We start from the raw sequence: 23,511 nt of genomic DNA, 5'->3' as shown, positions 1-23,511 counted from the left end.
TTTTAGACCAATGCATCGAGTCGTTACTCGTTGATAATATATATTTAATGCAAGTCGACAAGGAAAAATAACGAGTAGTTGAAGAAGGTTTCGGGTGAATTAAATGAATTTTATATTATTTTATTGGTCTTCTCTATGAAGCGGATAAAGTGAAGACCAAGGAACATAACCACTACTAATAGATGATTAGGACATGTGTTCGTCAATCCTTTGTATGCCATGAACTCTAAATTTAAGCCGAAATTATCAAGTTACTCCTAAAGACTCAAATTGATTGAAAGAATTCAATCTATAACTGACTACAATCAATCCTAAGCAAACTTAACACCAACTTTAATCCATCTTAAAGCTTAATTTCCCTTAAAACACCTCGATAACCATTGTAGCATAGATAAAACACCAAAACACTAAAACCGATCAATTAAACACTAAATCGAAGCTGGAACTATGCTCGATTGACCTAGAACGCCATATCAGGCTCCTAGAAAGCTCCGATACCACTTGAGAAGACTTATTTCTTCGGATCTATTCTATGATTAGACATGAATCATGGCGGAAACACAATTCATATTGATCTAGGTATAGGTATAAGGCTTGATTGAGTGTTTGTGGTTATGAACAAAATTGGACAGCGTAACGAGACGAGAAAGCAAATCTAGTAAAGGTAAGTTATTATTCGCTTTATATATATATATATATATATATATATATATATATATAGAGAGAGAGAGAGAGAGAGAGAGAGAGAGAGAGAAAAAAGTTAAAATAAGAAGTAAAACTATCATAAGAAGTGTAAGAAGTGTTTTTACCCTTAAAAAATAAAACACACCGAACAGAAAACACACCAAACTAACAAAATAAAACACACCAAACAAAAAACACACTAACAATATCCACCATCAGATGATCACATCCAACGTCCCATATTACTTCTCACACTTCTTACAAATAACTCACTTCTTATTCTAACCCCACCATATATATATACGATGAAGTTATTCGCTTCATATCATCACTTATACGCTGACAACCCAGCGCATAGGTTCTCTTTCTAAGCAAATCGGTGGCCATATGCTTACATCCAAAACTCACGAATGAGTCATCATACGCCTATAAACCAGACGTATGGGCTCATTAACAAGCAAATGGGTTCCATTCGCCTTATAACACTTGACGAATGACCCTTAAAACTATTACATAAATGCCCTTCTAGACCAATAAACGTTTTCAAACTACAAGAAATAGTAAAATATTGCATCAACAATAGGCGTCAAATAAATTATGAACCAGAAGTTAATTGGTAAAGTGTTAAATAGTAACTTTAAATAACTATCCTAGACTTTTAAATGTACTTGTCTACTTTTATAAAATTGAGGGGGGGGGGGGGGGGGATGTTTCAAATGCTTGATTAATGTGTGATGGAAGTCAATTAGACCATTAGAGGTGCTCTTATGTTGGGTGAGTGAAGTACATGGAAGAGAAAACTAAATTGAGAAATATGTAGGGCAGATTTATGTAAATAGCCTTGTACTCGTATGCAATAAAGTAGATTGTTGAGGGATGAATATGTAATAATATTACCAACACAAACGCACTATCCTACTGCTTTGCTCCCCTGTCACAACCTCTCCACTCTCTCACACACACTCTACACACAAAAAAAAACCAATTTCCAAATGCTTTTGAGAGAGAGAAACACTTAACTCAATTTCATCAATCTGCAATTAATTCTTCCATCAACCAAATGCGTAACTCTATGATAATAGTCATCTTCACTACAAGTACACGCATTGTATCCGCCTCATAATTAAACTTGGCTAGTTTCTCAAGAAACCCGAAACCCCCAAAGGTAAAATTCTGTTTTTATTTTTAATCCCACATTTTTTTCAATTCTTGATCTGATTACTTCATTTTTAATTTTTACTGTTTGTCGGTAAATCTTTCACTTTCATCAGACAATGAAAGTGAAAGCTTTAACACAGAACAGAAACTCTCTATCAGATCTTCTAACTGATTTTCCCTATTATTTTTATTATTGTTGAAGTATTACTTTATTATTATTATTTCTAATTATTGTTATTATTATTACCTTTTACTATTAAGAAATAGTATTTTTAGATTTTTTACCAGATTCTGCTGTTTCTGATTCAATTATTTGATAAACCGCAAAAAAAAATAAAAAATCATTGAGAAATCAGCAATTAGGGCAAATTGAGATGGATTTGATCAATTAGTCACATAAAACAATATTGGTTATTATTATTATTTTACTATTAAGCAATAATAATTTTAGTTTCTTTTTTTACCAGATTCTGCTGTGGATTATTCAATTATTTGAGAATCTGCAAAAAAATCATTGAGAAAATAACAATTTAGGGCAATTTGAGTGGATTTGATTAACTAGACAAATAAAACAGTTTACGAAAATTAGGGTTTTTGAAAGAATTGGTTAAAAGAGGGTGAATAATGGAAGGAGCATGGGATCATTTTGGGGAAATAGCAAATGTGGCCCAATTAACCGGGCTAGATGCCGTAAGACTCATAGGGATGATTGTTCAAGCTGCAAGCACGGCCCGTATGCACAAGAAAAACTGCAAACAATTTGCAATGCATTTGAAGTTAATCGGAAACCTTTTAAAGCAACTTAAGATCAGTGAGTTGAAACGGTATCCCGAGACCCGTGAACCGTTGGAGCAACTTGAGGACGCGTTAAGGCGATCTTACATTTTAGTTAACAGTTGTCAAGACCGAAGCTATTTGTATTTGCTTGCAATGGGGTGGAATATTGTTTATCAGTTTAGGAAGGCGCAAAATGAGATAGATCAGTATTTGAAGATTATTCCACTTATTACTCTCGTGGATAATGCTCGAGTCAGGGTATGAATTCGATCTTCGTTTTTTTAACTGTGAGAACCCGTCGGTAAAAAAGTTATTGGACCCCACCAATACTCTGCTAATGAATGGCGTTTAGGGTGTGCGTGGGTCGGTTTGGGTTCATTTGAACCAAAAACAGAAAAATTGTCTTTTGCGCTTTTGAAAACATTCAGTTTTGGTTTTTTCGGTTTATCCATTTGGGCAAAAAAGTGGCCCAAATTAATGAATTTGGTCCTGATTTTCTAAACTTTTTTCTTAATTAATGATTAATTGATTATTATACATTTGGGCATGAATTCTTAACTTTTTTGTTCTCAAATGAATTTTTAATCTTTTGTTAATTAATGATTAATTGATTATTATACATTTGGGCTTGAAACTTTGGGACTAAATTTCTTTTTTTTTTTGTTAATTAATGATTAATTGATTATTATATATTTGGGCCTGAGTTTCTAAAATTGTGTTTATTAATGCTTAATTTATTATTATACGTTTGGGCCTGAAACATTCGGACAAGATTTCAAATTTTTTTGTTAATCGATTACTTTACATTTAGGTCGGTTTGGGCTGGGTTCGGTTATTTCTGTTTCGGGTTTGTTATTTTGGTTATCTAAGTTGTGGGTCGTTATTTCGGTTAGGTTCTTTTATTTCGGTTCGGCTTTTAAGATAGGAAACAAGTGGAAGCTGGATTTGAACCTGAGCGTCTCCTATGTGTTTAGTTAATTAAATTAACTTTGTTTATAATCTAGTCTTAACTAATTTTGAATACCTACATTATTTTGAGCAGGAAAGATTAGAATACATTGAATGTGACCAGCGTGAATACACATTAGACGATGAAGACAGAAAGGTGCAAGACGTAATTATGAAACCCGACCCATCACACGCCGATACAGTTGTTTTAAAGAAAACACTTTCATGTAGCTACCCGAACTTACCTTTTAAAGAAGTCATCAAAAAAGAAAATGAAAAGCTTCATTTGGAACTACAACGATCACAAGCTAATTATGATGTTGGCCAATGTGAAGTCATTCAACATCTGATTGAGGTTACTGAAGTCGTTGCTTCAAAATCTCAACACAAGCAAGATTCACCCAAAAGGAGTTCCAAGAAGGCTCATGCCAGCAGTGATAAAGAAGTTGAGGATGAGAATGATTCAGAAAAGATGCCACACTCAACTTCAAAGTTGGTATCTTTTTATAAAGTTATTTTGCTTGGTTGAATAAACTTTACTTCTCTGTTTATGGTGTGTATGGTCTTGCAGAAACACTTCCATGGTTGTGTATGGACATGACTTTGAGTCGACCCTAACCCAATCCTCTTATGGCGGTGGAGAATGGCATTCGGATCTACTCGGTTGTTGTTCGGAGCCTAAGATGTGTATGCTCTACGATAACTCGTCTGAATTTGCACTCTTTTATTATTACTATTATTATTATTAATAATAATAATAATATATGATTACTATCAATATTTTGTATCTAATTGTGTAGGCATAAAGACTTTCTTTTTTCCTTGTGGGACATTTTCAAGGATTGCAAGTGTTGCAACAAACAGGCACATGAGTAAGGTTCTTTATACATTTGCATAATGAAATTTTAGATGCTCTTTTTTCTTTTCTCTATTTTTTTGTTATATATGATATGTTTATGACTTTATGCCCATATCTCTTACATTATAGACGACAGACATATCTTGGATGACACTTTCACCTTTTCTTTTCTTTTTTTTTGTATTTTACAGCTTCGGGAGAGGCCTGCAATGAGTTGATGGCTTATTCATTAATATTATCGTGTTGTTGCTATACTTGTTGCATTAGGGGGAAGCTTCGAAAGACCTTCGGTATCACGGTAATGCATCTCGGCTTTGAAATTTGTTATAAACTAGTGTATATACTCCCACATGTTCTGGTTCCGATGATACTGACACCGGTACCGATGTTGTTTGGTGGGTATCGGTTCAGTTCGTCACGGTACCAGCACTCGGTATAGTTTACGATAGCACGATACCTGAAAGATCCGAATGTTTACAACTCTGTTTTTAATTAGGTTTATATCCGAATATTGAGAAAAAAAGAACTAATCACAACCGCATATTTAGGTGTTTTATTTATTTAAGTTGACGAACGCAAGTTTTTAGAGAAAATAAAATTAGTAAAAAATAAAATGGGCTAAAGACGTGTGTTATGTATAATATAAGGTGCGAATTTGAAACTTAAAAAAGGGGTGGTTTGACTTGTACCAAAGTGTTTCAAGCACTTAATTCACAATAGTATTGAGCGAATGCCTTTTATACTTTAGTAATCATTAGTGTGCCAAATATGATTTGGAAATATTGTTTATTAAATTAGATTTGATTAATTTCCAGGGTGGGTGGTGTGATGATTTTCTGTCACATGTCATGTGCTGCTGTTGTGCCCTTGTTGAAGAACTGCGTGAAGTTGAAACGCGTGGAATTCATGGTATGCCACTTTTTTTGCTCAAGTTTTATGTATATGCATCCCAAAACCGCTTGAATTGCATAAGGCCGAGGGGTGCGGAGCGCTAGGAGGGGCGCGAGAAGGCGTTCGATAGCGCCCCGGGGCGCGAGAGCCACACCACCGGGGCGCGAGTGGGGCGCGAGAGGGGCGCGAGAGCGGAAAACGAGGCAGGCGCAAGGGAGGTAGCGCTCGTTATGGGCTGTGGGAAAAGGAAAGAGCCGTTGGGAGGCTTAAATAATTAATAAAAAAATATTTTTTTTTTTAATAAAATCATCTATATATATCACAATACATATCAAACACCAACCATTCTCACATATCAAACTCCAACCATTCTCACATACTACAACCAAAACCAATATCACATACCACACACAAAACCCAAAATCACCCTATCTTCGAAACCTTTAAAAATAATGTCGTCGTACTCGTCTGATTCCGACTCCTCAGAAGAGGATGATTTGCTTCTTCAAGTAGGGGGAGTTTTGACCGCAGCCGTGGTCAATCTCTTGCAAAATCAAGCCCATCAACCCCGACTCCCGAGGGTTAGAGCACCACCTCGTGATCGTGATCGATCGGGTGCTAACGAAACTTTGATGAGGCATTATTTTAGCCCTCAACCGGTATACGCGGAGTCGGATTTTCGAACTCGTTTTCGAATGAGCAGGCAATTGTTCACGCGTATAGCGAGTGATTTAGAGGCACGGTATCCCTTTTTTCAACAAAGGGAGGATGCTAGGGGTCTTCCCGGTTTTACACCTCTTCAAAAATGCACGGCTGCTATCCGTCAATTAGCGTACGGCATCTCGTCGGACGCTTTGGATGAGTATTTACAGATGTCGAAAAGGGTTGCACGTGAATCCCTTCATTTTTTCTGCCAAGGTAAAAAACATTAATTTTACTTTTTACTAAATATTTATTACATTTTCTAATATATATTGTACGTAGGAGTCATATCGACTTACGCTCGGAGATATCTGCGTAAACCTACAACGTATGACATCCAACGCATATATGAGGTGCACGCAGAAAAACATGGTTTTCCTGGGATGCTAGGTAGCATCGATTGTACGCATGTTGGATGGGCTATGTGTCCAACGGCCTGGCGAGGTCAGTTCCACCGTGGTGATCATGAAGGGCCGACCCTCATACTTGAGGCGGCGGTGTCACAGGATCTTTGGTTCTGGCATGCTTTTTTTGGTGTTGCTGGGTCAAATAACGACCTTAATGTTATCGATCAGTCACATTTGATCAACGACCTTATCGACGGGGTTGAACCACCTCAATCTTTTGTTGCAAATGGAGAACTCTTCAAGTACGGGTACTATCTGGTCGATGGTATTTACAACGAATGGGCTGTGTTAGTTCAAGCTTTTACAGATCCAATCGCCGACAAACGGAAGTATTTTACGAAGAAGCAAGAGTCTGCTAGAAAAGATATCGAAAGAGCTTTTGGAGCTATAAAAAAACAATATTATGTTCTGGCGAACCCGATACGTTATTGGACTCGGGAGAGGATAATGGACGTCGTCTACACGTGTCTTATCCTACACAACATGACGTTAGAAGACGAGGGCAAAGCTATATGCCAAAACTACCAAGGTGACATTCCGCCACAACCGTCCACAATCAGTGATCAACAAAAACTTCATAACATAGCAAATATCAAGAGCCGTGAGATACACGGGGAGCTTCGACATGAGTTGGTTGAACATTTGTGGGCGAGGAGACCAGATGATCTTGTATTAGATTAGTGTTATTATTAAATATTATTGTTTGTTTAATTTTTAGTATGTTTTTTTTATTATGAATTTTCAAAAAAATGTGTGTTTTTTTAAATAATTTATTGTTTTTTTAATAATACGTTTTTTTAATACATTTATAAAAAAATAAAAAAATAAACCGCTCGCGCCCCCTCTCGCGCCCCTCCACACCATGCCCCGGGGCGCTATCACCACTACCAACACCCATCTTATCAAGCTTCTCTCTCTGCCACACGTCACAATATTATTGGATGGCGCCCCCACTCGCGCCCCCTCTCGCGCCCCCCACACCCCTCAGCCTAATGCGTCCGCATATATTGCTCTGAATGTTGTACAGACGTACAGTAGCTGTTAGTGTTTATGTGATTTATATATAGTCTGAGCTATGTTTATAAACTTGCAGGTGCAGGTCCTGAGAAGACAGGAACAGTTCCTCCACCCTGTCAGATCATGGAATCCTAAAGTTAAGTTAAAATATGAATTTTTGTATATATAGCGTTGTTGCTGTCATTGTCAATACTCTTTTTCACGTGATTTGTACTTTAAAGCATATGTTTTTAATATGTGAAAAGTGAACTATTTTTCTTTCTTTTTTAATATTGTCTCACATAATCCCATTTCTAGACCTAAAATAATACTACGCTTTTTTTTAATATTGTCTCACATAATCCCATTTCTAGATCTAAAATAATACTACGCTTTAAAGCATATGTTTTTAATATGTGAAAAGTGAACTATTTTTCTTTCTTTTTTTAATATTTTTCCTTACTCTTCTTATATTTCATAGAAACATCCAAACGATTTACAATGAAGTGACAGGTAAGCGGGCAACAAGCTACGCCACAACCCCCTTTTGGATAGCAAACCCAATCCGACTAAAAACAAAGTTTTGATTCTTATGGGCTAATACGTTACTATACATAACTTTCTGAATCCTATTCAAAAGGTCCACGGCATCCGAAGCTAAGAAACCAAAAGTGTCAAAGGCGAAGGGGATAAACACGTGTTGATTCTCCAAACAAGCTCTCTCGTGTTTAGCAACCTTGCCCGATGTCGCCTTCAATGCTGCCTGGCCTGCTACAAATCCAGTGTCCCTAATCACAACAAGAGGGGACACTCCTGTGAGGTCGACACAAGCGTGTTTTCCCCCTACCCACTCAAAAACAATTACATCGGCCGGTCGTAATGTAGATCTTCCTTCTTGAGGATCCGTAAGAAAGTTTACGGGGGCTTCCTTTTTAGCCGAAATTCCGGCTCGTTTAAGAATATCGCATAGAACATCCCTCACCAAATAATGCTTGTACTTAAACCCAGACAACTCTTTGCAGTGAACCGCATGCTCGCCAAAAGAATCCAAACAAATCTTACGGCAAACCGGGCACGGCTCATCTACCGGAAACAAAGGGATCATTAACCGATACTTCAGGATGGCCCGGTACTCCAAAGCCGACATATGTTGGCCCAATCCTTCAATAGGGTGAACACTTAAGAAATCTTGAGCCCGAGGAGCCCGAAGACACTCAAACACCGCTTTCTAACGAGGGGATAAATCAAACTTCATTTCCAAACTCTTGATGATTCCACTATAAAAGGCACTCGCCAAAGCATGTTGGGCTTTAGGGGGGGCGGTGTCTTTATTAGAGAAACCGCTAATGTCAAAATCGGGAAGTGAAATGTGCAACCGATCTATCGCACTCCCATAATCGGAGTCAAACCCATCAATACGACAACCTCGAAGAATGTGGTCTTGTAATTCCCAAGATTGCGCCCTCGAGGCCACAAACGCATAAGTAGAAACGTCTGAAGCTGAACATAAACCCAAACCTCCAAAACGAGTCGGAAGTGATGCCAACCTCCATTGAAAATCTCCAAAGAAGGGACCACCACAAACCACGGTGTCCTCAATCGCCCCCCGAAGGCCATTGTCAAACACAGAAACTGCTTCCCCTACATACACAGGTTGGCATGTTCTGAGACCAAACAACAACTTTCCAACTCCCATACATGAGCGGAGCAAAAGGATCTCGCATTGAGAGTCCCGCAAATGCGGGAGATAGCTCATCAACTCCACAGCTCGCGAAGCCCTTTTCATAGCAAGTTCACTGATGAACCCGGCATCCCGACTAACGGCTCCCCCGAGGAGTTTCACACCTAGCACCGGTCTTCCAATCTCACAGGGAAACACCCCCTCCTGCACCTTAACCCCATTGCACAACGGCCAAAATACTTCGGTTTTCTTAATATTAAGTTCAAGGCCCAGGCGGGGACCCTCCGACCTGATAATATCTAAAGCTTTGGCAACCTCTTTAGAGTCCTCAATAATTGTACCATCATCTAGGTACCAAGCATGAAAGAGAAGCTTATAGGAACTCTGGACTAGATGAATAAGTGGGTGCAGAACTAAGGCGAAAAGAAGAGGTCCCAAAGGGTCCCCCTGCTGAACACCAGTGGTGGACCAAATGTGGTCATCCCCTACATATAGCCTGGCCGGTTGCCCATATAAAAAGTTCACCCATAAGGAAATAGATGGACATCGGGCCCGAACCTCATTCAGAAGGGCAGTCCTATCCACCAAGTTGAAGGCATTACAAAAATCAATAGTAAGCATAGCCAATGACCCATCAGAATGGAACTTACTTAAAAACCTGTTCGCGCTATGAAGAACGACCTCTGCACCACTAGGGACTCCCACCCCAAACTGAAAGTCGCACAGGTATTTAGTAATGTCTTTCCCAACACCCCTCATAGCCACCTTAGAGATCAATCTTCTCCAAATGGCACCTACGGCAATGGGTCTAATCCCATTTTCCAGTTTGAGCAACGGTGTGAGAGGAGCCGACGCAATGAACTCTGCCAAAACCCACATAAATTAACCATCGCAGTAGTAGCCTTTAGTAACCCAAGCGATCGGCGACCCCTCTCCACAAAATGCATCCAAAATATGTTGTGCCCTCAATCCATCTCGTCCGCATGACGTCCCTTTAGGGAAGGATTTAATGCATCCAAGCACACAATCCTCATCAACAACAAGAGGAGGCTCAGAAAGCAATGAAGCAGGCATAACCGACGGGGGCAAATTGGGATGCTTAGCCACTAACGCTTTCAAAGTGTCATTTCCGAAAGGTGCAATCCCTGAAGAGCATAATACTTTAATGGCGGCAGTAAAATGCCCGTCCGCCACTTTTCGTAAACATTGTTTCATATTGGCGCATACCGCAACATCATCGTGCTTAGCGAGAGGCTCCCCATGACTCGAGTTCACCCCTATAGGTGTGGCAAAAAGGGATAAAATAAACGCATCGAAACCATCCTTAGCACCCCAACTTGCTAGTGCTTGTTGAATACTCTTACATTGCAAAGACTTTCTATTACCGGACCTGCGCTCCTGACGTTTAGAAGGTCTGAAAACACGCAGCGTGCACCGCGGTAACAAGAAAAGTTTCACTCATGCCTCAACAGAGTCTGACATAGCAACCACCTTACCCAAAGCCGCAGTTAACGCTTGAGCAAATGCCATACCACAACTATGAGGGATGCTCTTAACAGTTGTGATAGGAAGAGAGAAGACGCGGTCAAGGAGAACCTCATCCACCACTATCCGTCCTAAGGGAGCAACATCCCTCATAACATGTGGTTTATCAATCCCCACAATAAACTCCTTCACAGCTCCCACACCCTCGTTGTACTTGGTGACTCCATCAGCATGATGACACGTCCGTTTAAGAGCATTTGAACGCATACACACCCCACATAGCCACTGGTCCGAGGCCTTAAAAGCCTCCCCAACCGAAATAAATAAATCACAATCCGTGGAAATGGCGTCCCGTAGGGTCCCTTTCCGCTCATCCGACGACAAATGAAGTCGTTTGATATGCGCCATTAACCGAGAGATCCCCCTTGACCCCGCCCGTCCATCCGGGCAACAATGGAACCCCCTAAAAGGACATGGTCAAACACCCACCGAACCCACACTATTTTCTAGGGTCTTAGACATAGCACCCTCATCAATTAATCCACCACGAGAAATGATGTCGAACCGACAACCATGTCCACCTCCCGTGCCCACCTCCCCCGATGGAGCTCCTTTGACAATCCGAGCCCTTGTCATAACCCCTCACGACAAAAAGGCCAACAAACAAACTCGAGCTGAGTTTTGGGAGTAAAAACCCGAACTAAGAGGAGAAAGGAGAGCAATCGCCAGTTGCTCTCCCCTCCGTAAACCCAAAAAAACCGATTAACTCATTGAGACATTTTATCGAACACCTGGCGCGCAGACCCAAAACCGAGGATTAAAGGCAAAATTGAAATAGCAGTAGGGGTAGTGGTGAGGAGATGACGATGATATGACGAGGAGATGATGCTGTTTACTGATGTGTGACGGCAGGTTGTTCTTTAGGCGAAGGTGTAGCAACGGTGGTGGTGGTGGAAATCTGTTTGGGGGTCGGCTCAAAAAGTTGAACAGTTTTCTCCCCTAATCTGTTTGGTTGTCTCACATAATCCCATTTCTAGATCTAAAATAATACTACGCTTAGACTGTATATAGTGGATGGAGCTCCTATGTGGGCATTATGCGCCATGTGGCATCACGTCATCATAGAGTCTTTATGGCTAAAATGAGTGCAGTGGATGAAAAAAAAACAATAAACCAACAACCAATCAACTTCCACCCTCCCCCTGTCTATAGCGCCCCGTGGAGCAGTGTTCTCAGCGCTATGGGGGCTCCATGGGGTGGGATAGCGCCCCACTACGTATGGTCTTAGAGAAATAAATCCATATGTTATTTGTGTTTTCTGTAGTGTTGATACTTAATAATGTATATGCATGTCACATAACAGATAACTTTAAAAATTTATATGCGCGTCACATAACAAATAACTTAGGTCACAGAAGTAATTGGTTTAGATTTGATAATGAATAAGTACTAGATTCAAGTTCTGAGTGTCTTGTTCAATTCCGGCTGTGAGCCCCTACAACAACAAATGGTCGCAGCTCCATATCAGATTGAAAGCTTTCTTTTAAAACTCTCATTTTCTTTTCTACAACAATTGCATCATCATCTACATTTGTAATTATATTTAACTAAATTACTTTTTACAACATATTATTTTTTATATTTCACATACATTTATAATAAAATAAATTTTTAAAAAATAAAATAAAATGTTACATGTATAAAATATAAACCGTCACATGTATAAAAATAAAGGAGTAACATGAAGAAAATTAAGCATTGCATAAATAAAAAATTACATAAATTAAACGGTTGATTACTTCAAGTGGTAATCGTTATTTGATCAATCTAAATCCGTCTCTGGATCCAATCTCAATCAGTCTCGTCTTCATATGTATTAATATAGGTTCCATAACTCAACTCGTTATCCGTTTGATCATATTCTATAATTGAAGTGTTACCTGGTTCTACAACCGGAGCATTGTCTTGTCCAGCAACCAAAGCATTGCCTACTTGATAACCGAAGGGTTTTCCGATACATATTGTGGAAGCAGTTTTGGAACCGAAAAAAATGTTACCATGTTGATTATTCGGGTTGTTTGTGCCTTTGTGACTATTTTTTTTATGCAATTTCATATATACTCTTACAAATATTGAAAATATCATATATATACCTATGCAAAATTAAAAATATCGTATAGGCCGTTACAAAATTATTAATATATTATATATACCCAATTCATTAAAAAATTTAAAAAAACAACCATATTACTCTAGTTTGATTCGATGCGATAAAAGACTTTAAAGTGTAGACCATTCGATGCGATAAATCTTCGAATGGTTTGCAATTTTGAAGAAGTGACGAGAGAATTTGGTTGTCGTTAAAGGAAGAAACAAAATTAAAATAATAACATATGATATAAACACATTATGTAATAGAAAGAGGTATGATGGTATATTCGTTAAAATGGGCATAAATAAAAGTTGATTTTTTTGAAAAATAGCGGTAAAATGGTCATTTATTAAATTATTATTAATTTATATGGGGTATATATGATACTTTAATTGTGTTTATAAGGCATATATGATATTTTAATTACTTTGTAAGGGTACATATGATATTTTAAGTTTTGCCTGGGTATATATGATATTTGTAATGTTTGTAAGAGTATATGTGAAATTAATTCGTTTTTTATAGTAACTGAATGGTAGACATGATTGAATATTTCTTATATAAGGTGGTTTATATAGAGGTGATTGAATAATCAATAGAGTAAAATTAGTGTGTGTGTGTATATACTAGTTTGATCCTCCCGTGTTACGGGATTTTATTCAAGTTTTTGTTTTTAATCGTTTTGTTATTTTATGATGATTTATTTTATTTTTTTAACGTAGTTTTGTTTTAATTTAATACGTATATATTAGTTTGTTATTATATTTTTTAGCGTTTTCGTTTTTTCAATTTAGATGTGTATGTTTTTTAGTTTTTTAATGAACAAACATAAACGAACACGGGCGTGTTGTTTTTTATAAATGAACAAACATGAACACAAATATTTGTCTAATGAAAAATGGGACGTTGATGTAGTTGACGATGGTGGGTAGTATCGGAAGTTAACCGGCGAAAGAGATGATAGACCAACAACGGAGAACATGTAAAAGAGATAAATTAAATTAGGGTTTAACGATGAAAGTGTTTACCAATAAATGAGATCTTATAACCCATTTAAGGGCTATTAGGGTTTGGTAAGACTTATAACCCGTGGAATTTATTCTTTGATGATTAAGGGGTTATTTCACAAATAAATTAGATGTTATAACCTGTTTAAGGGTTATCCGGGTTTGGTGAGACCCTTGACCCACAAAAATTATTGTTTGATTATGAAAGAGTTTTACAAATAAATGAGATGTTATAACCCATTTAAATACTATTCGGGTTTGGTAAGACCCATACCCGCGAATTCGGGTCAAATGCATGAGAAGCATCCTTTTAAAAATCAAGCAATCTGGTGGCTCTAGAGAATGGGGGAGCAACCTAAGAGTGACATGTAGGATATTATGGTAGGCAATTATATAGATAGTTAGATATATATATATATATACTAGTTTTTATCCCCCGTATTACGGGGGTTGTGCTTCTTTTTAGTGTCCAATATTCATATTTTTTTTTGCATTAATTTTGTTTATTATAAAAAAAGTTAATAATATACTTAAGGTTTGATGATGAAATAGTTTCACAAATAACTAACATGTTATAACCCGTTTATAAACTATGGGTTTGGTGAGACCCATGACCCACTTATTTTTTTTTTACTATAAAATTGTTTCTTATTATAAATAATATATTTAAAAAAAACTGGATATAAATATTTAGTATATCCCTATTTTATACGATTTGCATATCATATACTTGGTGAGATTTATTTTTAGAATAGTGAGATGTTATAACTCGTTTAAGGTTATCTGGGTGGTAAGCCCCATGCCGTGAATTCGGGTAAAATGCATGAAAAGTCTTCATTTACAAATAAAACAATATGGTGGCATGATTAAATGTAAGAAACAACCATAGAGCTTTTAAATGTTTCGTTTACTTACGGGGATTGTTTTATATTATTTTTTCTAATATTTATTTATTTTTTGAATTTTTATTTTTTTTATTGTATGAAAGTTAATAATATATATGATTTGATGATAAATTGTTTCACAAATAAATGAGATGTTATAACCCGAAGCTATATGAGTTTGATGAGACCCAAGACCTGTTTATTTTTTTTACTATAAAATTGGTTTTTTAATTATAAATAATATATATTTTTTAAATAAATCAGATATTAATTTTTAGTATATCCCTACTTTTTATGATTTTTATATTAAATATTTGGTGATATTAGTTTTTAATTTAATGAGATGTTATAACCCGTTTAAGGAATATCTGGGTTTGGTAAGACCCATACACATGAATTCGGGTTAAATGCATGAGAAGCCTCCATTTAAAAATCAAGCAAATCTGGTGAATCCAAGAAAAGGGGGAGCTACCACATCGCGATACTTAGGATTTTTATGTCTTCGTTTATATATATATATATATATATATAACTATCTATATAATTGCCTATCATAAAATCCTACGTGTCTCTCTTACGTCGCTCCCCCCATTTTCCAAAGCCACAAGATTGCTTGATTTTTAAATGGAGAGCTCTCATTGATTTAGCCTTATAAAATTCGCAGGTCATGTGTTTTCCCGTCCGGATCCTCCTAACCCAGATGTCAAACAACCCGTTTCTTCACAACTGTTTTCATTCTAAACCCTAATACGTTAAGAGTTCACCATGACGATAATCTTCTTCAACCTCGCCTGACTTCCAACACTCTGTTACCCAACACTTCTTTCTCGTTAGGTATAGGTAATCCCCTCTTTAATGTCTAGGGTTTATTTGTTTGAAAAATATAAAACCCTAAATCTGTTTTATGGGGCCTTTTTTAAACCCTAAATCGATATGTATTCAAGACTAAATCTGATGTTTTTCACTTATTAAATATTTAGATTGTTTAGAATTCACAGTTGTGTTGTTCGAAGTGTTCAACAACAAAGTCTGACTAAGGAATGAAGGTTGCTTGAAATCCAGGCATGGGCTTGTGAGTTTTGATAATTCATATTTTGCGTTAAGTTGAAAACCAATATTGACTTTTATGCAAAGTTGACTGTTGACAATTAAAAGTTAGTTTATTATGATTGTATGTATAAACTTTTACCATCTAATATCAAATTTATGCCTAAAATAATTGAAGCATTCATGGTTTTGTGTTCAAGCACTGTTTGTGTTTATGCAATTAGCTTTCATGTTATTGAATTTTATACGTAGCACGTTTTTAATTTTTAGTATAGATATTTAATTGTTTTATAGCTAGGGCCATGATAGTTAAGTTAATAAGTGTTTTTGTTATTGTGAATTGTCTATTTTGTAACTACTTTACATAATTCTGTTATAATTATTGTGATTTGTATCTTTTTATCATTCATTCGTTTACATAATTTGACAAATAATTATATTATTATTGTGTTGACTGTACGAAGGCCAGACCATCAATGATAGAAATTAGGCAATTAATACATGTTCTTTAAAATGATGTAAAACATTGTTGATATAAAGTTAATTAATAGCATTTGGTTTCTGTTATGATTTTTTGTGCTCAACTTATTTTCTATCTTTATCAGCTTGGTGTAGGATCTTTTCTGGTTCATTATGTTGCAGCTTTTTATCAATTCAATAATCTCAATTTAGAATTCAGTCAAGAGATGTGGAAAAACACATACTTATTTATGTTGGTATTTAGAGCCTAGCCTTACATTTTGACTATTATTAATTTTTGTGGTGAAATGATAATTTAAATTTGTAGATCACTTCTAAAAACTAAAATTAAGACATTTGACAAGGCATTATTATAAGCCGTTGTTCAACATTGGTACTTTGGGGCCTTTTGTTTGATCTTAGGTGAGTCATTCTCAGAATCCTTATTAAACGAGCAGGTTAGAAAATTGCTGCTTAAAAATTATACACTCAGCTAGGTTGGTGGTTTTATAAGTCTGCCAAATGATTTATCATATGAATATTTATTTATCTGTGAAATTCAATATTAGTTTAATGACACTGATCACAGGGTATATACTAGAGTTCATGATATGAAGGCAAAACTCAAGTTTATGTCAGGTGCTAGACATGAATTAATTGCCACTCTCAATGCTCATAAGGTATTAAAATTGGGTTTTTCATTATTCTTTTTGGTATACCTTTGATTATTTGACATAGGAGTGTTTATTTTAGTGGGATGAAGGCGAGGATCAGTAATCTTATTTGCAGGGCTAATACGAGCTGCATTTTGTTTTCTTTCAAGATTTCCATTAAATTAAGTGGTATACAAATGATCTTATGTTCATATATGTGTGTTCCGGTGTTTGTTTCTTTACAATGCTTTGATCATTTTACTTTGTAAAGTCGTGTATGTTGCAGTGGAACTGAAGGTTTGGAACTATAGAATTTCATTTTTTTCTTATTTTTGTGTGATAGTTTTTATACACGATATTGCAACGGGTCAGCTGTGTCAAAGGGTTTAAAGTTAAATCTTTTCAGTTAAATGTTAATGAACGTAACAAACTAATATATACGTATAAAATCAAAACAAAACTATGCTAAACAATAAAGCAAATAATTACAAAATATAAAATGACAAAATGATTAAAAACAAAAACCTAAATAAACCCCGTAACACGGGGAATCAAACTAGTATATATCTATCTAACTATCTATATAATTGTCTACCATAAAATCCTAGGTGTCGTTCTCAGGTTGTTCCCCCATTCTCTAGAGCCACCAGATTGCTTGATTTATAATTTGAGGCTTCTCATGCATTTGACCCGAATTTGCGGGTATGAGTCTCACCAAACCCGAAATGTCTTTAAATGAGTTATAACATCTCATTTATTTGTAAAACTATTTCATAATTAAAAAATATTTTTTGTGGGTCATGGGTCTCACCAAACCCGGATAACCCTTAAACGGGTTATAACATCTCATTTATTTGTGAAATAACCCCCCAATCATCAAATAATAATTTTCACGGGTTATGGATCTTAGCAAACTCTAATAGCCTTCAAATGAGTTATAAGATCTCATTTATTGATAAACACTTTCATCATCAAACCCTAATTTAATTTATCTGTTTTGCGTGTTCTCCGTTGGCGGTCTATCATCTCCATCGTTGGTTAACTTCCGATACTACCCACCATCGTCAACTACATCAACGCCCCTTTTTTCATTAAACAAATATTTGTATTCATGCTTGTACATTTAAAAAAACTAACATGCTCCTGTTCTTTTATGTTTGTTCGTTAAAAATCTAAAAACCTAAACATCTCAACTGATAAAACCCAGACGTTGAAAAATATAATAACAAGCTAATATATATGTATTAAATTAAAACAAAACTAAGCTAAAAAATAAAATAAATCATCATAAATAGCAAAACGATTAAAAACAAAACTTTAAATAAAATCTCGTAACACGAGAGGATGAAACTAATATATATATATATATATATATATATATATATATATATATATATAATAGGTTAGGTACCCGTGTATAAAACGGGTATAACAAATATAATTTTATTAAAAAATTCGAAATGTTAATAATATTTTCACTAATACATTGATCGTAAATTCGAAAAATGTTATACGATAAATGTCATATGTTTGTATAATAGTAAAGTTAAGAATTGCGTACAATTTAGAAAAAGCCTATGTCTAATCAAACATAAATGTATAAAATATTCTTCGTTACCATATAGCTAGGGTGTTCAAAACCGGATATTTGGAGTTTCGGGATATCCAAAAATTTCATAAAGTCAATTTTAGTATCCAAATCCGTATCCGAAATTTCTGATATTCATTCGGATAATAAAACGGATATCCGAAAATCTAAAAAAAAATGTTTCAAATATAAAGTGAATATCTCAAAATATACACACCGGTAAACAAATGCAACAAAATAAACAAATCTCAATGGCTTGCGTTATGCCCACTTTGTATATAAAATCAAATTTGAATATTTTGAGACAAATCTATTTTTACAAAGTAGCAGAGCAACAACAACCTTCAAAGTCAGACCACCTACTCAAACAAAAATTAGTTTATGGAGTCGTGAATATGGTGGAGAAAGCAAAAACTCTTCAATTGGATGTGAAAACTTAGGAACGGACCACCCTAGCACCACTGAACAACCAACAACGCTGATGTGAGCAAGGAACAAGGTTAATTAGACTTGGATGTGAGCAAGCAGAGGGCTGAGGAGGCTGAAGAAGGAAAAGGCGTATGTTTTGTTAAGAAATTAAGGTTCCAACCATGAGATCTATTATATATGTTTAGGGGTGAGCAAGATAGGGTCGGACCCTTGAAACCCGGTTACCTGATTCACAAGACCCTTAATTAGACCCGAATAAATAATATGGGTAGGGTAAAGGGTATTTAAATTTCACCTTAAAGGGTAAAAGGGTTTCAAGGGTCCGACCCTTTTTCAAACCATTGACCCGTTTACTATATAGATATACATCATATTTACGATTAATCTGAAATTTATGAGTTTGTATTTAATATATGATTCATCAAAAATTTCCCAACAACCAAAAAAAATAAAACTAAAGGGTCATACTACTGAATGGAAACATATATATAGAAATCACTGAATTGTATTCTACATGTAATTTGTGAATGTGAATATTGTTTGCATCAATTTAAATAGTGATAAACTTTCGAAGTTAAACTTTACTATGTTATTAGATGAAAGTATAATTCTTCTAGGATTCATATATTAAAGTCATATATGAGATATGCAACTAATAAATACAAAAAAAAAGAGATGTGATTAATGTCATAAAGGGTAAAGGGTTGAACCCTTGAAACCCTTATTTATACCCGACCCTTTTATTGTTTTGAGGGTAGGGTCTAGGGTCCACGTTTCTTCCTAAAAGGGTAAATGGTCCGAGTAGGGTATTAGGTAAAAGGGTCGGGTCTTACCCTTTGAACAGTCCTATATATGTTTGAATACAAAAAATAATTAAAAATATAAAACTTAAGATTTCAGATAGTTTGGATATCCAAACTATCCGAAAATGTTTAAAATCAATATCTAAATCCGAAAATTCGGATATCCGAATTTTCGGATATTTCGGATTTTCAAAAATTTCGGATACGGATTCGGATTCGAATTTTTTGAACACCCTTCCGTATAGCAGTAGGTATTTTTTAAAAAATAAATACTTTATAATAACTTACCTGTAAAGCCCCATTACCGGTGCCCTACTTTGGACGTTGGATTTACTCATAAACACAATTCTAAATATTAGAGTTAATTAAAACTTTACGCGGAATATAAAACTTTCCTAAACATTACATAATAATTCATAACTTGTCTTAATCAAACATTCTTGTCTTTCAAATTAAACATCAAATCATAAAAACAACTTGAGTCTTCAAATGCCAGCTTCTTGATTCAACTGCCATGCACCCCGCTCAAGCTAGCTGCCTCATCCTACTCATGTGCGTGCATACTAAAAGTCAGCTACGCTGAGTGATTTCTAGTTAATCATACATCATACAATACATACACTTACCTTCATTTATGTATCCTAAGATACACATTAATTACATTACTCATTACTATCATTTCATACATTCATAAATTCGTTCATACTTTATTACTTCTATACTAAATACTTACTGTCCTTTCCATCTCAGATATTATTAGGGTTTGATCTCTTCCTTTTCTATCTCAGATATTATTAGGGTCTGATCCCTCTTTCATTGTCTATCTCATATACTATCAGGGTCTGATCCCCTTACTTGTCTATCTCAGATATTATTAGGGTCTAATCCCTTACTTCTATATCTCAAATATTATTAGGGTCTGATCCCTTACTTCTCCATCTTCGTGCATATTTTCTTTACAAAACCATATCATATTGTACATCTATATATATATATATACATATATATACTTTCTTTAACATTCATACATACTCACATGTCATACATATACTTTTCATACATATTCATAATTCACATACTTACCTTCCTTGTCCAGACGTGCAATATTCGAAGATCGTTCACGTACCGACTGTCACACCCCGCAAACTTAACTTAGCAGCGGAAGTCTTAATTAAGACGTTCGAGTGTGACATACGCCGATTAGCCATACAATATTTAAACACACACACCATTATATACAAGTTGGACATTTATTATTTAAAACACAAGTTTCAAGTCATCAGAGTACATATTATTTTAAAACATTATGTCCAACTTTCGGGATCTAGAATCCCGCATTTTCCCACGTTCTCTTCATGAAGCTCCAAGTTTTCATTTACCTGAAAAACACGTTTAAAATATACGTTAACACAAAGGTTGGTGAGTTCTCAATAATATAAAATATCCTTTTTCATTAAATTTCACTTTCTCCACTTTGAAACTATTTTGTCCATACAAAATCGAATTTTATGTTTTACCTTGACCCCAAGGGATCAAGGCCAACTTACACGAAAGTTGTTTAAAAATCATATAGTCGCCTCAACGACAAACCAAATGGACACCTTTCGTATTACCACGATAATTCTCGAAATAACATTTTATTCTTCAACATTTGTGATAGTTATAAACTAGCAAGGAATATAACAAATGTAATGCTACTAAACCTATAATCAAAACGTACAATAATTCAAAATATTTGCCCCCATCATTTAACCAGCGCGACTGGTTGGCAGGCAGGGCGTCACCCGATAGATCTATCAATATTTCTATACCTTTTTACAGTTAATGATTATAAGACTGCCACGATCTCCGATTCTCACAACATTTATTTTTTGGTCAGCCCGATTACGTTAATCTACGTTGGTCAAATTTAAAGCCCTTACAATATCACAATTGTTAAGATAATAAAATGTGTTTTGACACAAACGTGTTTCCTCCCCGAAAACATATATAAATTATTTAAAACATTTAAAATGGTGGGGATCTCTGAGAAACTCAGCTTGACTGTTACTGTCTGTTTTCGTTCACTTCTCGTGTCCTATTCATTTAGTACACGTTTTTAATAATTTATTCCCACAATAATCTTAAGTTGTTCTTTCAACTTAAAGCGTTCACACCACTATTTCAGTCTTTCCAAAAATGTTTAACTTGTTTATTAGTTTTAGTGTTCAACGACCCACTGACGGCTTTGGTTTGGTTAACTCCATATTATATATTCACTCAAGCACACAACATATATATCATAAGCACATATATACATACATATATATATATATACATATGCACATATATTTTATATATCTACTTCTATATTACTAACATATATATTTTCCTACCTTAACATCAATTATGCAAATAAAACACTTAAGTAATTTTCTTACAATTTTTTATTAATTGTTAATTTAATATTTAAATGTAATTATAGTAAAACCTCTTTTTATTTTCTGAATTATTTAAGTTTTTTCATTTTTCTAAAATTTTACAACACTTATGTTAATTTGTGATATTTTGCCGGTTTATCGTTTAACGGTGAATTGTTTAATGTTTTTATTGAAAATTAATCTTTTTAAGTAAAAATATAGTTTTTATAGCTGAAGTAAATGTGTTATATAATTTAGTTTGTAAAAATATTTTTGTTGTTGGTTTAGTTTAAATTTAATAAAAATGATCATTTTTAACGTTTTCGCGTCGTTTTTCGCGACGTGACTCGTTTATTGTCAAGTTTTATCATCTTGACCACTTTACACACATTATATGGTGTAATGTATATAAGTTTTTAAGTTTTAGGGGCTGTTTTATTTCAGCTCCTAAAAGCTTTGTCGGTTAGCTTTAAAAAGCCGATTTTTCGACTAGTTAAGTAATCGACACTCATTTTAAAGCAAATAAAGCATGTATATCATATAACACATCAAATATAATTATTATAAACATGCAAAAATATATATATTTCCAGAATTAATATTATGTCATAAAAATCATATTTTATTAGCTAAACACATGCATTTATTTCATATCATAAGTTTATTATGTCACACATCATTAACCAAACTTATGATATTAATTTCTAATGATTTGTAACATTTAATTAAACTAATAAAATCAGATTTTATTCCATTCCTTTTGTAGCTTATTTATTATTTTTATTGTATATATCAAAGTATTACTTTTCCAAGATTTATCTTAGCTTTTTATGACAACTTTTTGTATACTTTTACTTTCTTGTCTTTCAACTTATCAATATTATTTTATTAATCCATGCCAATTATTTTCAATATAATATTAACAAGTTTACCAAGTACAATTCCAATTTAACATAACAATCTTAAGTAGATTACATGCATGCATAGTTTATGTGTTTCTATTCAACAAAAACATATACCTAAGTTAATATTATTACCAATCTTGTATTATTATCATATCATTCTCATTTTTGTCAAGAAACTTACATGTATTATCAAACTTTAAACATGCATATCAATATTTAAGCATAAAGCATCAAAATACACATATGTGTGTAACATTAACCATTTGAAATCATACATATTCATACCCTCTCTCTAACTCACTGCTCTCTCTCTCTCTATACCCCTTTATATTCTCATCTTTTAATCTCATTTTTAATCTTTTAGATCTTAAAATCACAAAACCAAGCGTAACAATATGAATATGGAAGTGATATGCATGTATGTATGTATGTATGTATATGTGGATTCGGATTCCACATACATACACACATAACCCACGGGTCATACATGCATACATACTCAGTTTGTATTCTTCATTTTCACATGAGTTTAAGAGTTTGGTTACTTGTGTGAACCCTTTCAAGATACAAGAACAAGGATTTTACATCCAAAACTTA

At 34.8% G+C, this 23,511-nt stretch overlaps 1 protein-coding gene and 1 long non-coding RNA gene across 2 annotated transcripts; both read left to right on the top strand.

Annotated features, from left to right (window-relative positions):
* The first annotated feature begins 2,313 nt into the window (after nt 1-2,313).
* LOC143559411 (protein MID1-COMPLEMENTING ACTIVITY 1-like) lies at nt 2,314-7,713 on the top strand. Its single transcript, XM_077048000.1, has 7 exons — nt 2,314-2,877; nt 3,662-4,059; nt 4,139-4,254; nt 4,368-4,439; nt 4,618-4,724; nt 5,242-5,335; nt 7,526-7,713. Exons 1-7 carry the CDS (start codon nt 2,467-2,469, stop codon nt 7,576-7,578), a joined length of 1,251 nt encoding a protein of 416 aa, XP_076904115.1. The 5' UTR covers nt 2,314-2,466; the 3' UTR covers nt 7,579-7,713.
* Nucleotides 7,714-16,269: 8,556 nt separating this feature from the next.
* On the top strand, nt 16,270-17,087 carry LOC143559132 (uncharacterized). Its single transcript, XR_013139885.1, has 3 exons — nt 16,270-16,634; nt 16,727-16,817; nt 16,891-17,087. It is a non-coding gene; the product is annotated as an uncharacterized LOC143559132 (long non-coding RNA).
* Nucleotides 17,088-23,511: the final 6,424 nt, after the last annotated feature.

Source organism: Bidens hawaiensis, unplaced genomic scaffold (genome assembly GCF_021521415.1).
Source record: "Bidens hawaiensis isolate Kalapana, Puna unplaced genomic scaffold, B.hawaiensis_p1.1 tig00001088_1, whole genome shotgun sequence".
Classification (NCBI taxonomy): Eukaryota; Viridiplantae; Streptophyta; class Magnoliopsida; order Asterales; family Asteraceae; genus Bidens; species Bidens hawaiensis.
Note: the sequence above shows the minus strand (reverse complement) of the source record. Positions and strands in the feature narration are given on the sequence as shown.

Excerpts from the sequence above, each read along its gene's own strand:
- LOC143559411 (XM_077048000.1), top strand. The coding sequence starts at position 2,467 with ATGGAAGGAGCATGGGATCATTTTGGGGAAATAGCAAATGTGGCCCAA. Across the intron at positions 4,255-4,367 it reads TTGTTCGGAGCCTAAGATGT|GCATAAAGACTTTCTTTTTT; the intron begins GTATGCTCTACG and ends CTAATTGTGTAG. Across the intron at positions 4,725-5,241 it reads GAAAGACCTTCGGTATCACG|GGTGGGTGGTGTGATGATTT; the intron begins GTAATGCATCTC and ends ATTAATTTCCAG.